Below are 13,898 nucleotides of genomic sequence, written 5' to 3'. Positions count from 1 at the left end.
GTCATTGTATTGTTCTGAAAACATGTTAAAAGCAAGGTTTTCCAAGCGTTTGATTGCTGTTAAAAATGTGTTGTTTCGTTCCTATTGTATGCCTTTATATGCCTGTCAACTATGGTGTAACTATCTTCTATCCAGTAGTAATCGCTTACGTGTTGGATACAATAATTGTTACAGAATGTTGTTTAATCTGCAGAGACGATGCAGCATCACCTCTGCATTCGTTGATAACAATATCACCATTTTTCAAGCTTTCATTTGTAAAAAATTATATCAGTTTGTAACCCGCTGTAACTTGTCTTCCAACCAATGGATATATGAACTAATGCGAACAGACTGTTACACTCAATCTTTGTATTTGGTACATTACGACTCAGCTCTTCGGAGTTGAGTATCTGCTTTGTTTCTACTTTCATCTTGAGTCTGATGCAAATAAATAAAAAAAAAATATCATATATATATGGATACTCTTATTTTGACTCTGAATCTACCTTCATTTAAAAAAATTGACAATGATTTCATTTGTCTTAACAGGTTTATGCTATAATAATTTACACTTTAATTGGAACATTTTGCAATTTATATACAATGGATAATTCTGTAATGTCATTGAAAAAAATTAGGTTTTCCCAGTTGTCTCTGCAAGAAAAACTTAGCATCAAAGCACAAGGAAGACCCACTCCAAACCTTGACATTTCCCAATCATCCACCAGTAGAGGTAACCCTTATGCAAGGAAGTTTAACAGAAATGTGTATGATGATCATGACTGGCTGTGTGGCTGCAACAGTGAAAATGCTTTCTTTTGCTTTCCCTGTTTACTGTTTGGTGGAGATCAAGAACATTCCTGGACCAAAGTAGGTGTGAAAGACCTGAAACATCTCAGTAGAAAGACAGAGAAGCATAGTAGATCAACTTTCCACATGAACAATACTTTGAGTCTTTCAGTGCTTGGCAGAGTTAATATTGCTACACTTATAGATTCTGGATATCAACTCTCCATTACTAAACATAATGAAGAAGTAACGAAGAACAGAACAGTATTGTCAAAGATTATAGATTGTATAAAATTTTGTGGCAGATTTGAATTGCCATTAAGGGGACATGATGAAAGTCAAGGCTCAAAAAATCCTGGTGTGTTCATGGGGTTAATTGATTTTGCTTCCAATCTTGACTCACGCTTCCAAAATCATTTTAATTCTGCAAAGGTATTCAAAGGTACATCCAAAACTATTCAAAATGAGCTTTTGGAAACGATTCTTGAGCTTTGCAAAAGCAAAATTAAAGAAGAAATATCACAGTCTGAATTTGTAGCAATCATGTGTGATGAAACTACTGACATCTCAGAGAAGACACAGATGGTGATTGTACTACGGTATGAAAGTCATGGGAAGCCTGTTGAAAGATTTTTGGGTTTTTTTAATCCTGCTAACCAGACAGCAGAAGCTCTGTCTTCAATCCTATTTCAGGAACTTAAAGTTTTGCTTGGGAGCAATACATCCAAACTTGTAGCACAAACTTATGATGGTGCTGCTGCTATGAGTGGTGCAAGAAATGGTGTGCAATCAAGAATCAAGCAAGTATATAGCAATGCACACTTTGTCCATTGTTATGCACACCAGCTAAACTTGGTTATACAAAAAGCCACTTCGCAGAATACCAGTGTCAGAGTCTTTTTTAACAGTCTTTCGGGAATCCCAAGTTTTTTCTCCAAATCTCCTCAAAGAATGGCTGCTTTGGACCAAGTTGCTCAAAGGCGTATTCCTCGCCCATCAGCAACACGATGGAATTTTAAAAGCAGGACGGTGAATGCTGTATCGGAGGTAAAAGACGCACTTATAGAATGCTGCTCAACTTTGGAACAAAGCAACTCTTCGGTGACTGGCTTTGCTGCTGCTGGTATAAAACGAATGCTCATAGATCCAAAATTTGTGTTTTGGTTAGATTTCTTTTCGAAAATCATGCCTCATGTTGACATACTGTTTGCTCAGCTGCAGTCTGTGGAGCTTGAGTCATTCAAAGTGCAGTGCTCTCTGGATAATTTTCTGTCAGCAATACAAAGAATAAGGGAAGGCATTGCTGCAGACAATGAGTCACCTTCACCCACACGGAGAATGCCTGAATCCCAAATCATTGATGCTAAAGAAGTATGTGATGTTGTCTTAATGCAGTGTCAAGAAAGGTTCAAGTTCACCAATCATCTTGAAGCAAGCACTTTATTTAATTTGAAAAATGCTTCACAATATGCAAGACAGTTTCCAGAAAAAGCTTTAGAAAAATGTTGTGAAGCATACCCTATGTTAATCAAAGACAAGCTCAAACCGGAGCTGTCTGTTCTCTATTCTAGAAATGACATGCATTCAGTGAGTGGACTTGTGCAGCTGCTTTCGTTGCTAAACCTGGAAGGAATGCAATCAACTTTTTCTGAAGTAATAAAGCTAGCTAAAATTCTACTTACCACTCCAATGTCAACAGCAGAACCAGAACGTTGCTTTTCATCACTGAAAAGGATTAAAACCTTTTCCCGCAGCACCATGTGTACTGAAAGACTTTCTGCATTAGCCATGGTGTCAATAGAAAATCGCTTAATAACTGAAACCAAAGATTTCAACGAGAGGGTAATTGACCATTTTGCCATGGCAAAAAGTCGCCGAATGGAATTCATCTATAAATAAAGGTCCGCTGTCCTTTATATGTGATGCTCAGTAATGTGTAGCAAAGAGTAAATGTGGCACCTATGGCTTGAGCGAGATCAATGGTTATAATTACAATATGTGTGTGTGTATTTGTTTGTTTTTGTAATGTTAGGTTCAGTCGTGTTCTCATTGCTTTAAGAATTGGCGCTCCAATTGTTTCTGGAATGAGGAGGCGACTGATTCTTAACTAATTCATCTACTTGTTTTAAAGTGTCAGGTTTGGTGGCCGTGCTTAACTATATTTATCGATGCATATACCGCAATATTAGATCCTTTCATGCACGTCTTAAACCATTAAGGTTTTGCCACCTTTTCCTTTTGTTGGTTTTGTTACTGTATTTCTTTTTTACAATATCATTTCTTTTGCATTCTGTCAAAGAAAAATAATTTGAATTGAACTGAATTATACTTGCCATCCAGTGGGCATTTATACTTGTGATAGAATTGAGATTTTGTCTTTGTCCTTCTGTATTGTGATACATGCAGGGTTGCTAGCTGGCTTCAGCTGGCAAAAGATAATTTTTGTAGGAAAGAATAAAAAATGTTAACTTCCAAGCATTTTTAGTTCTGGAGCAGTGGGTGCATACATGCAGGGTGCTCCAAAAAAGATGTAGCTACGGTTATACTACATGTATACTGCAATATACTGTGTGTGTGCGAAGATTATGTACTTTGTAATGAGATCGTTTTTAACTGCAAAAAGTCGTTTGCTATGTATTTTCTAACTAATCACTTAAAGTTAAATTTAAATCCAATTTCACGGCTCAACGGAAGTCAAATCAAATCTGTAGATAGCGTCAGATACTTGGGTGTATTTCTTGACACGGCAATGTGTGATGACAAGGATATAAACCGACAAGTACGATCATTATACTGTTTTACCAATAAATTAAAATTTTACAAGAGCTCCAGTGAAGTTAAAAATGTTCTCTTCCGTTCATATTGTACCCCAATGTATGCATGTCACCATGGGAAAATTATCACCAACGTGAATTAATCGCTTGCGTGTTGCATTCAATAATGCATTTAGAATTATTCACCATTTGCCCAAACATTATAGTGTAGGCTACGTGAACATCAAGTCTTGTGTAACATTGTATGTCATATAACATTTGATGCATTACAACGGAAAAGGGCCTTTTTTTTGTTGGGTAATGTGAATCATCGTCAAACTCTATTGTTGATTCCCTGATAAGGTATGACTGCTATCGTAACTCAAACTACCTCCTTCATTATAATACCACTATGTAGGCTATGCCGTTACCTAGCCTTGATGGCTGCTATGGCACAGCAGTGATATCAACATTCATCGATTGATAAAGTTTAAATTTCTTTTTATAGTTGGGTGTTTGAACAGATTAAGTATGATATTTCATTTTGAATATTGATTTTTGTTTCGCATGTTTAATTTGTGTGATATGGATCGCATGATCTGAAATGGACGATTGATTAATAAATTTATTGCTTACTTCAGCGTCATTCCTGTGAATGTACTTCTGTTTGTCTTTTGTTTCTGTGTATTTTTTTGTGTGGATCGTATGTGGACAATCGTGTCCGATGCCGGCGATCGACAATAAATATTTGCAGACAACAAACTGAGCGAACTATTGAGAAAACGACGAAGTGCATAGAACATAGTTTGATTTGTATTTAGCACTGATTTTGAATATAAAAATTTGAAATATTAGTATTTTTCAAGCTCTACAGCAGCATTTTTGACTGTTATTCCACTCCCAAATTTCTTTTGAAAATGCTCTCAAAATGCACCAAATTAAATGTAATTGTAAAAAATTTTCTGGGGGAGGCCCCCCAGACCCCCCGCCGTGGGTGTCGCCTTCGGCGACACGCCCGCAAGGTTCGCCTGATATCGCCCTCCAACAATTCTTGGATATGCTGCCTTGCAGCCCCCCCAATTCAGGAGGCCACCAGCCGCCACTGTGAGTTACGATAGAAACGTTTTTTCGGTGATTTTCACAAGCGTTTGTTTCATGGTGCTTGGTTTCTTTCCAGTGGCGTAGCCAGGAAAAAAATTTGGGGGGGGGCGAAATATTTGATGAATTGAAGAGAACGACAAAGTGTTTGATTTATGTGCAGTGGCGTATGCACGTATGTGCACCTGATGTGCAGTAGCGTATCCTGGTGGCTTGAGCAAGGGGAAGCAATGAAACTGGTGGTGGTTAAAGCGTGCCGAAGGCACGCGTTTTCTAGGGGGGTCCGGGGGCATGCCCCCCCGGAAAATTTTTGCAAAATTACACTTGAATATTGGATTATAGCGCTTTCTGGAAACACTTTTAGGGTAATATTTGTATGAAATTTATTAGCAGATAAACAGCTATTAACTTATTAAAGGTAGCTCTTACACACGAACGGGCAACATCTGCGGCTAAAATTAGAGAACACCAAAAACTCAGCTACAGAAAAACCTAACAGAGTAAGCCATTCTGAAATTGCTTCCACAAATTAGTTAAAAGAAACGTAAATCCAGTAAATTTTGCGCGATTTACGATTTGCAAAATTTATTGGTGTCTTTCTGTGTGTCTAAAACAAGTCCTTGGGGTGTTAATAGCCAGATGTCTTGGAAAACGTTATAAATTTCTACAAATTGTATTATATTTTCAACAATGGGCTCAACTTCGGAATCCAAACTTCGAAAATTTGGGGGGGGCCATGGCCCCTTTCGCCCCCCCCTGGCTACGCCTATGTTTCTTTCTCCCTGTTATTGGAACCTATTTTTCGCTGATATGTTTGCAGGTCACTATTGTTGCCTGTATTGCAATGTGTCAAACATTTCCTTGTTCACTGAAATTATTAGTTGCAAGATATCTTTTGTGAAGCGAAGTGACAACACCAATCTTGATTGGCGATGAATATTCGCTCGCCTCGCTATAAGTGCGCAAAACAGGTGGCCTCGTTTATTAGGCATTGTTAAAGAAGTCAAAAGTGTTGTTAAAGAAGCTTGTTCCACTAATTTTGTTGCTGCAGTATTTTGAGATAAATATTAACAACATGTAACACTGGATGCTGGGTACAAAGTGCGTTCTTTTCTTGCATAAGAATCAACCTACCTAAAATTTTATTAATGCCGCCCGCCACAGCTCTCCTTAGTGCCAAAGCGGCCCGCATGCAAAAAAGGTTGGTGACCACGGCCTAGTGCTTATCTACATCTTCTTCATTAAACAGCCAACTGTCCAGTCACTGGTTTCATGAAGGTGCTTTTAACAAAGCCGTTTGCATAATTGAGCCTGGTACCAATGGAAAGAGTCTGCCCCAAACGTTGCAGTTGCAACATTTTTGAACAACAGAAACTAAAGACAAAAAAATATGCGATTTAGGGTTTGTCTTTAAAAGTGAACAAAATCAAGACGCTGGGCCAGATGCGGAAGCACTATAGACCAGGGTTGAGAAAAACCCGGGTTTTTTTCCAAAAAGCCCAACCCGTCTGTTTTTTTGTTTTCGTTTTTTTTGTGTTTTATTTAAAAAAGATGCAAAAAAGGTAGATTCATGCTTATTTCACTTCAAAACTATTTTTTATCAATGATGTGCCTCTCACTCACAGTAGCCTACATGCTGGCATAACTCAATAAAATAATGCACCAGCAGGGCTGTTTAACGATGAGGCCTTGCATCATTTATTAACTATGCTTGCATAAATGAGTTTTAGTGATGTGCAAAGTGGCGTCGTTCGCCCTTATAGCTCAGTTTGTTAGCGCGTGACTTTGTGATTCGTGAACGAAGAAGCTTCAAGACCAAACGGCGCTGGTTCGACTCTCGGGGTGTGCGCTTGAGCAACGCATTCTAAGGACTACTCTCCATTCAGCGGCACCTAATGGATGGAATAATTCCCTGGCAACAAGACTTCAACAACCGGCCCTGCTTCAAAAGCCTCTGCAAGTATGCGAAACTACCAGGAATAAACTATCAAGGCTTCGTCAGCCCGAGGATAAGATTCAAAACCAACCAACCATTACTTGATTTTTGTGTACTGTAGTAGCCTACAGAATGTGTTTTCAATTTATCCTTGGAAATTTACTTCACAATAACATCCTTAGGCTAAGTCTTAATTTGAAGTTTGTTTTAAGTGCCTTGTAGTGTTTTTGTTCATTGTTTCGATTTTCTAATGAAAACTGGATAAATATGATGCTCTGAGTTTTTTATGGGTTTTTACCCGTTTTTTTTTTGATTGGGTAAAATACCGACAACCCTGCTGTAGACCAGTGATTTTCAACGTGGTCCAGGTGGACCACTGGTGGTCCACCTGGAATTTCTGTTGGTCCACAGAGAGTTCTATAAATCCTTGATAAAACGTTCTTCAAAATTGTATCATTTACTACTGTAAATTATGTAAGGACTGCATACAGGTGTAAGAAAATTATGTAGCATGTATGATTGTATGTCAGCGTGACGTAATAATCATATTTGCTTCGTGTTGTTGATCGATTTTTCTGGAAGTGCTAGATAAGCATAAGCTCATCAGCAGTTTTTGAACTTATAGTTATTTTACTAGTTGACGAGTAGGCTATTGAACTGTTGAAGGCAGAAGTGAAGTGCTGGCAGGCCTAATCAATAAATCATAATGTTGCTGTAATTGTTGTGGTGTTGTCGGTGCACGAAGATTGCGCTTCTTCATGGCGCAAAGTTTGTTTAGGGAGAGTAGAGCTATTCGCTGTTTCACTGAATGTTAATTAAATTATTTTATGAATGTCACATGTTATATTTTTGTAGACGCTAAATTAAGTAGGCAACTGTATTCTGCAGTGCTTTCAAATTAACAAAATGTTAGAAGCTCCTGTTCATGTACTTCTAGACCAGTGGTTCCCAACCTTTTTAACCTTGCGGCACCCTATCAAAGAAATAAATAGTTTGCGGCACCCTGGCAAAACTGGATCAACTTTATGAGGTTTCTGTATTTCAAATAACTGTATGAAATAACACAGAATGAGTTGTACAGTATAGCGCACGTAAATAAATGTATTTATTCAAAAGTCAGTGTGAAATTTGGGCTCTGGGAGCACATTCGATAAATCCACCCGCATTTCTTCCTCGACTATGAGTAGTCGTCTTCGTTTTTTTAGTTTTTATGTTCGTTAATACAGAAAATCCACTCTCACATAGGTATGACGTGGACAACTGCAGCAAAAGCACAATAGCTTTCTTTCCAACGCAAGAATATTTATTTTGAATTTTTATCCAGAACTCGTCAATTTTTTATCTAACAAAAGTTTCCAATTTTATAATGGTTCCCAAACAATTGTGCAACTTTGTAATCGTGCTGGATCACACAATCCAATAATCCATCACTGCAATTTGACTTTTTGCGCCGTAAAATGAAAATAAAATCATGAAACCTGGCAATATTGATGCGTTTCAAACTCTTTTATGGAAAGAACAGCAACGAGTCAAAATCTTTTTCACGCTGTTTTTCCTGGACGAGAAAACAAAGGCTTACCGCGGATCAGAGTTAAAATAAATAAATTCCGTAGTTAAACGGAATAAAGTTAAAATAAAGAATGGACCACAGTATTGCAATATCTCAATATCTCGCGGCACCCTTGAGTATTGCAATTGGCACCCCGGGGTGCCGCGGCACCCCGGTTGGGAACCACTGTTCTAGACTACCAAGTCTAGAAGTACATGTCCTGTTGCTAAGAAGGCAAGACTGAGACAATATCATTCTATTGAGATAATAATTATAAGCATGATGTTTTGTTAGAATAAAATTTGAAATTGAAATTATGTGTATTCAAGTAGTTAAGGTTGAGTGTGCAAATTTAGAGGGTTTGCTTAATTAGTTAATTACGTATTATTTTATTACGGACTGAGATTGAACACGTGCTTGAGTTTTCTGACCTATGTGCAATACAGTTTCGACGAGTGGCGTTCATGAGAATTGAGACGTCACCACTCAACATCGCAAAGTGGTCCATCGGATTTTTTTTTTTTACAAGTGGTCCATTGGATATCTTTTTTTAAATATGGTCCATGGACCATGGGTCAAAAAAAGTTGAGAATCACTGCTATAGACTACTTCAAAATAACAAGCAAGACCTGAAAAATGCGGCGTTGCAGAGTTTTCTTCCAGTTGCAGACCTCTAACAAAGACTCTAGGTTCCTGTAATCATCCTGGGCCAAAAAGTAGGCTATATCCTGGACCACCTCTGTCAATGCTATTGGCTGTCAATATCTTCACCATTTCACGAGAGTTTAATGCTGCAAAAGGCCGATTCTACCCGTTTTTGAAATAAGTTTACCAAGAAAGCGAGATTATATTAAGCTGTATTAGTATAGGCTAGGTCTTTATTTATTCTATCAAGTTTCAACAAAAGTGCACAACTTTGGTTTTGTAAATCTGAAATAGTCATAGCCTACCAAATAGCAACAATCCAAACTGTATGATGAGGTTGCCCTATGAAATGCGGAACTTCTGTAGCAGTGTTGCCCTGATAGCTCAGTTCGGTAAGCGTCCGACTTTGCGGAGCAACAGCAATTAAGGTCAAGCAGCGACGGTTCGACACTCGGTTTGTGCTCTTGAGCAGCGCATTTCAAAGATATTCTCTATTCAGCAGCATTTTAATGGAATGAATAATTCACAGACTACAACACTTCAAGAAATCGTAAACTGCATTTCGTCAATCACGGTATCACTATCCGGCCCTGCGTCAGTGGTTCAAAGCCCCTACAAGTACGCAGAACTGACAGAGATAACCTATCAGAGGGTTTTGTCAGTCCGAGGATTAAGACCCAAAGTATTTTTAGCTTTTGAGATTTCAAGTTTTCAATCCCGCATTGCCTACAGTGCGATAATAGAGAAAACCCTGACAGAGTGGTTGCTATCCTACTCAAGTTTAGCGTCATCGAAAATTTATTCTTATTTAGGTAGAAAGTATTTCTGTTTGAATAGAAATGATGTCATATATTATTGTGTTTTATCTTTACATTTTTATTGAACATCAAGCTATCTTAAGTTCAAACGTAATTTGCCTATGCTTGGGATTTGCCACATTAAGGACACGGTATAGGCAACTGAAGAAGAGTTTTTCAAACGTGTTGCTGCAAGCCTGCAACTATAGCATAAACAAAGGTTTGGAAAACTATAGGAAAAACGTTATTATAAATTGATTAGGCTACTGTACAACAACGGTTTTTCAACCAATGCCAAAAAAGTTTTTTTCCACTGTTCTTTTTCTGTGACAGCAAATTACGTCGTTACTTTAATCTGTGACCTCATAAAAAGCAATCATACTCAGTGGGTAAAAATTCCAAATAATTATTTTCAACTTATTCAGCTTCCTATCATTGTGAAATAGACTGCCACAGGCTCTTGCAGCCTGTTGTCCTCCATACTAGGGTAGAATTAAGGAACTAGGATAGGCAAGCTGAAAGTAGCCATTGACAGTTTTGAATCTCTGGGAATGAGGTAATATCGATGACGGACAAAACCATGGTGCCAACATTACGACTACGCGGCAAGTCTTCGGACACGCTTATGGTTCGCAAAAAAGAACGAAACACCGACAAAAAAAGGGGTGAGTTAAGACCATTTCTTTCATGAGACAATTTGTTTCAAAAAACTCTATATTATAGATTATAAAAATAAGCGAAACTCAATCAATTGTATAAAAATAATGCTTTGATTATTCGTAACATACCAGAAATCTTCCAGTTGGCAGATAGCTTGTCACATCAAATGTAAGATTAGATGTTAGTGTACTTTCGATTGATTTTCATCAAATTTTTGTAAACTTGCAAATAGCTGCATTTTGAAAAATTGAATGTGCTACGTCTTTAGAGAAGCAAATAAAATAGTGTCTGGTCAATTAAGATATGTAACTGATATGAAAGGATTGGTGTAAGACCGTGTTGGGTAAACAATAGGCTCAGATACATGGGTCACAGGATTATGATTTGTAAAAGTTTATTTGTAAGGTGTTGTCATTGCTTCTTGTCTTCATAGTGAAGTTTTTAATTTAGCAATATTCCAACGAAGGATAGTCTTCTGTGTAAAAATAATGGAAGTTGTGACGTCATAAAAATATTTTTTTTATCATAGTGGATATAAATATGATGTTAAGCAAGGTTGTTGGTTCAATTTTACGTCATTGCTGACCTGACCTTACCAGCGAAAAACAATACTTTTCATAACATGACAGGAGTTTAGAAATAAATAAAAACATGAACGTTATCATATGCTCGAGACCGAAATAAAACACTTGATAACAAAAACACTGGTGTGTTGTACAGTGTACAGTACACACTGCAACAAATATAATACTGTATAACTGCAATCATACAACTGCTCAAAGTAACGTTTAAAAATTAAAATCAATGCAGAATTACATTCTAAGGAAAGTCTGAGTGATCAAAATCTTTAAAGTTATAGCCCACGAATTATCTATAGTCTTCATTTGATAGAACAATTATTCCTACCACATTTTTTGTTGAACGCTTTCTGGTTTTTAATTTTTGCCCCAGCGTTTCACCTTCTATTCTTTCCAAACTTCTTCATACATTATATTCCGGTTGTCTGTTGTGCTGTTCACATTCTAAAGAAGCCTGGCAATTGTTTGGAATTTGCGGTGGGCCTTAAGCTATGTATTTTTCCATGTGATATAGTGGTGCAAGTGTCTGTGTCCAACGCTGGTAAAGCGCTCCTTGTCTTTCTGTCCCCTAATTTTAAATTTTCAAGCAGTGGGCATAAGCCTGAACCTGACAAAAATGAAGAAAATACAGTGATGAAAAATGAAGGAAAAGTAGGCCTACACACTATAAAATCAAAAAATTTACGTTTGAAAGATCATCTTTAAAAGTCTGTGCGATATTTAGTGGAGTAAACTATCTTCTTCTTATTCATCAGGAGCCAATGAAGTATACAGTGATGACGATGAATTCGAAGATATCAACCTCAGTTCGTGTGCGTCCACTGAAAAAACAAGCATCGCACAAGGTGAGGTTGTTCCACAGCCTGAAATGAAGAAGGGACGAGAGGTATCTTTTGCTCTTCCTCCTGCCCATCCCGAAGCACAAAATGACACTGAGGAGGTCGAACAAGAACTTGATCTATTCAGCAAAGCAATACACATTTCTAACATCGATGAAGTAAGTTCAAATTGTGAAATAGGCCTACATTCTTGCTGCTTTAAAAATAACTTTGTTGGAGTTAAAAGCGAGTAGCTGGGCTACACTCCCGATGCTTGAGGATATCGGTTCGAACCTACTGAAAGGATGCGGCCATGTATTCACAAGAGACTGTGCTTGTAAACAGACGCAAAGATTTTCTTCATTACCAGACAACAAAATCCGTCGTTTAGACATTGATTTAACATCTGCAGACGTTGAATCAATGCAAAAATTAGGAATTTTGCTGTCTGGGTAGGTTCCTGTAGACTAGTCTACATTATACAACTTACTGACATTTTTAACCGTCTCGCAAAAAAATGTTTAAAATTAATGCAAAACTTAGATTGAAAATGCTTTACGACAGTTTTTGCTGCATTTGCATTGCTTTTTAATTTGTTCAATCTTTTTTTATCAAGTTAGCCTACTTAACATAACAGCGCTTTGTACTACAGATCGATCACGTGGGCCTAATGCGAGGAATGCACGAAAGATTCCAAAGGAAACAAGTCAAATGGCAGAACTATGCTTCTGCATATTCAAAGTGGGCCTTCGCGATTAACTTCGTTATTTTGATAATGCAAATTGTACAAATGCTTTTTCACCAGCTCGTGGAAATATTCAATTCCGATTCAACGACAACCCAGGTAACGTACCATGCACTCGCAAGGCGACATTTTTAATGTGTGAAGCAGTGACGGCTCTTTCTGGAAGGCTCATTTTAGCTTTTTCATAGACGTAAGCTACTTGTCCTAAAAAGCTATCTCTAGGTCAAACTTTCATCATAAAATTTTGCGGCTTTGTTTTTACTTGAAGAGCAAAAGTGTAAGAGTACTAGAGTAGGTTAACCTCACCTAAATAGCGAGCCGAGCCGTCACTGGTGCACGGCAACATGCATTGTAGGCCGACTGCTCAGATGTCTAATCTGGTAACACTTTTCAGTCGACACATTGTCACTTGACATTCGGTCTAGAGTAGGGTTAATAGTGTACTAGTGTAGTATTAGCATAACATTAATACGACGATAAAAATTTGAGTGTCCAAGTGATAAACTTAGAGGGTAATTTTGTACATAAGTGATGAAGAAATATTGAACAGACTAAATATAATAAACTAAATATTAAACGCTAAACTGAATAATCTTGATTAAGTGAAGAGAGCTTTGCAATTCCAACCTGGGGGCTAAATTGAAGTGTGAGTTGAAAGGAACAGTTGATAAATCGGCAGACTGAAGCCAGGAAGCTCAGACGTAGTTTAATAGTGAAGCTAGACTACCAGCTGCCTGCTTTTAAGGTTTGAAGGGTGCGATTTAGCGTAGAACAGTACCCTTGCCATTATACTCTTCTGGAAGAGTACCTTTTTGGCAGCCAACTTCTACAATTTTTAATAACCAAAAGACAGCTTCAGATAGCCAAAACCCTGCAAGTTGGTTGAAAGCTACAAACTTTAGCAAGGTTAAATAGCTAGGTGTTTCCATTTATTTTTCAGGAACATGACAGCGGCAGTAAGTTTTCAATTCCCCGGGTTGGTTTGTACAGAAGATACGGAATACCAGTGCCAGAGATAACATCTACGTTTACAGCCATCGTCTTCAACGCTTCGTCGTTACAGGCCTTGCGCTGCGTGCTGGCTGCTCTTACTGCGATCGCTGCTGGATTGCAAATGAAACTCAAATTGACGGAAAAAGCGGAAAAGTACAGACGAGGAGCAAAAGTCTATGCGAGATTACACCGCATAAGCACCTACTATCTCATGCTGGCGGAAAACGGTGGCAAAGTTGAAGACGTCACTGGTTTATGGCGGGAAGCGATGAAAAAAGAAGGAAAATGGATTCCTGTCGTGAAGACCTTTATGGCAACGTGACTGAGCTTCTTAATATTTGCGTTGGCGTCCGAATGTGCGTTTGAAAAAAACGTCTGTTGCTAAAACACATTGTAACAATGTGTGTGCTTCGTTTCCTCGTGAATTTTAAGTACTCATCGCAGTGTGAACTTGTTTCATTTCGAGATTATGAAAAGAATTGGGAGAAAACAATGACGTTTTCAAGCCGTTAAATTCAGATTATAACAAAAAGACGCTGTTAAATAATGCGAAGA

The 13,898-nt window shown here is 37.9% G+C and overlaps 1 protein-coding gene across 1 annotated transcript; it reads left to right on the top strand.

Moving 5' to 3' along the window:
• Positions 1-9,974: 9,974 nt before the first annotated feature.
• Positions 9,975-13,732, top strand: LOC145780137 (uncharacterized). The gene is made up of 4 exons (XM_082591849.1): positions 9,975-10,214; positions 11,543-11,784; positions 12,258-12,449; positions 13,291-13,732. Exons 1-4 carry the CDS (start codon positions 10,115-10,117, stop codon positions 13,663-13,665), a joined length of 909 nt encoding a protein of 302 aa, XP_082447975.1. The 5' UTR covers positions 9,975-10,114; the 3' UTR covers positions 13,666-13,732.
• Positions 13,733-13,898: the final 166 nt, after the last annotated feature.

Source organism: Aplidium turbinatum, chromosome 11 (genome assembly GCF_918807975.1).
Source record: "Aplidium turbinatum chromosome 11, kaAplTurb1.1, whole genome shotgun sequence".
NCBI lineage: Eukaryota > Metazoa > Chordata > Ascidiacea > Aplousobranchia > Polyclinidae > Aplidium > Aplidium turbinatum.
Note: the sequence above shows the minus strand (reverse complement) of the source record. Positions and strands in the feature narration are given on the sequence as shown.

Bases quoted from the DNA above. Each gene is read 5' to 3' on its own strand.
- LOC145780137 (XM_082591849.1), top strand. From the start codon at position 10,115: ATGACGGACAAAACCATGGTGCCAACATTACGACTACGCGGCAAGTCT. The intron at 10,215-11,542 runs GTGAGTTAAGAC...CTTATTCATCAG, and splicing joins AAACACCGACAAAAAAAGGG to GAGCCAATGAAGTATACAGT. The intron at 11,785-12,257 runs GTAAGTTCAAAT...TTTGTACTACAG, and splicing joins ACATTTCTAACATCGATGAA to ATCGATCACGTGGGCCTAAT.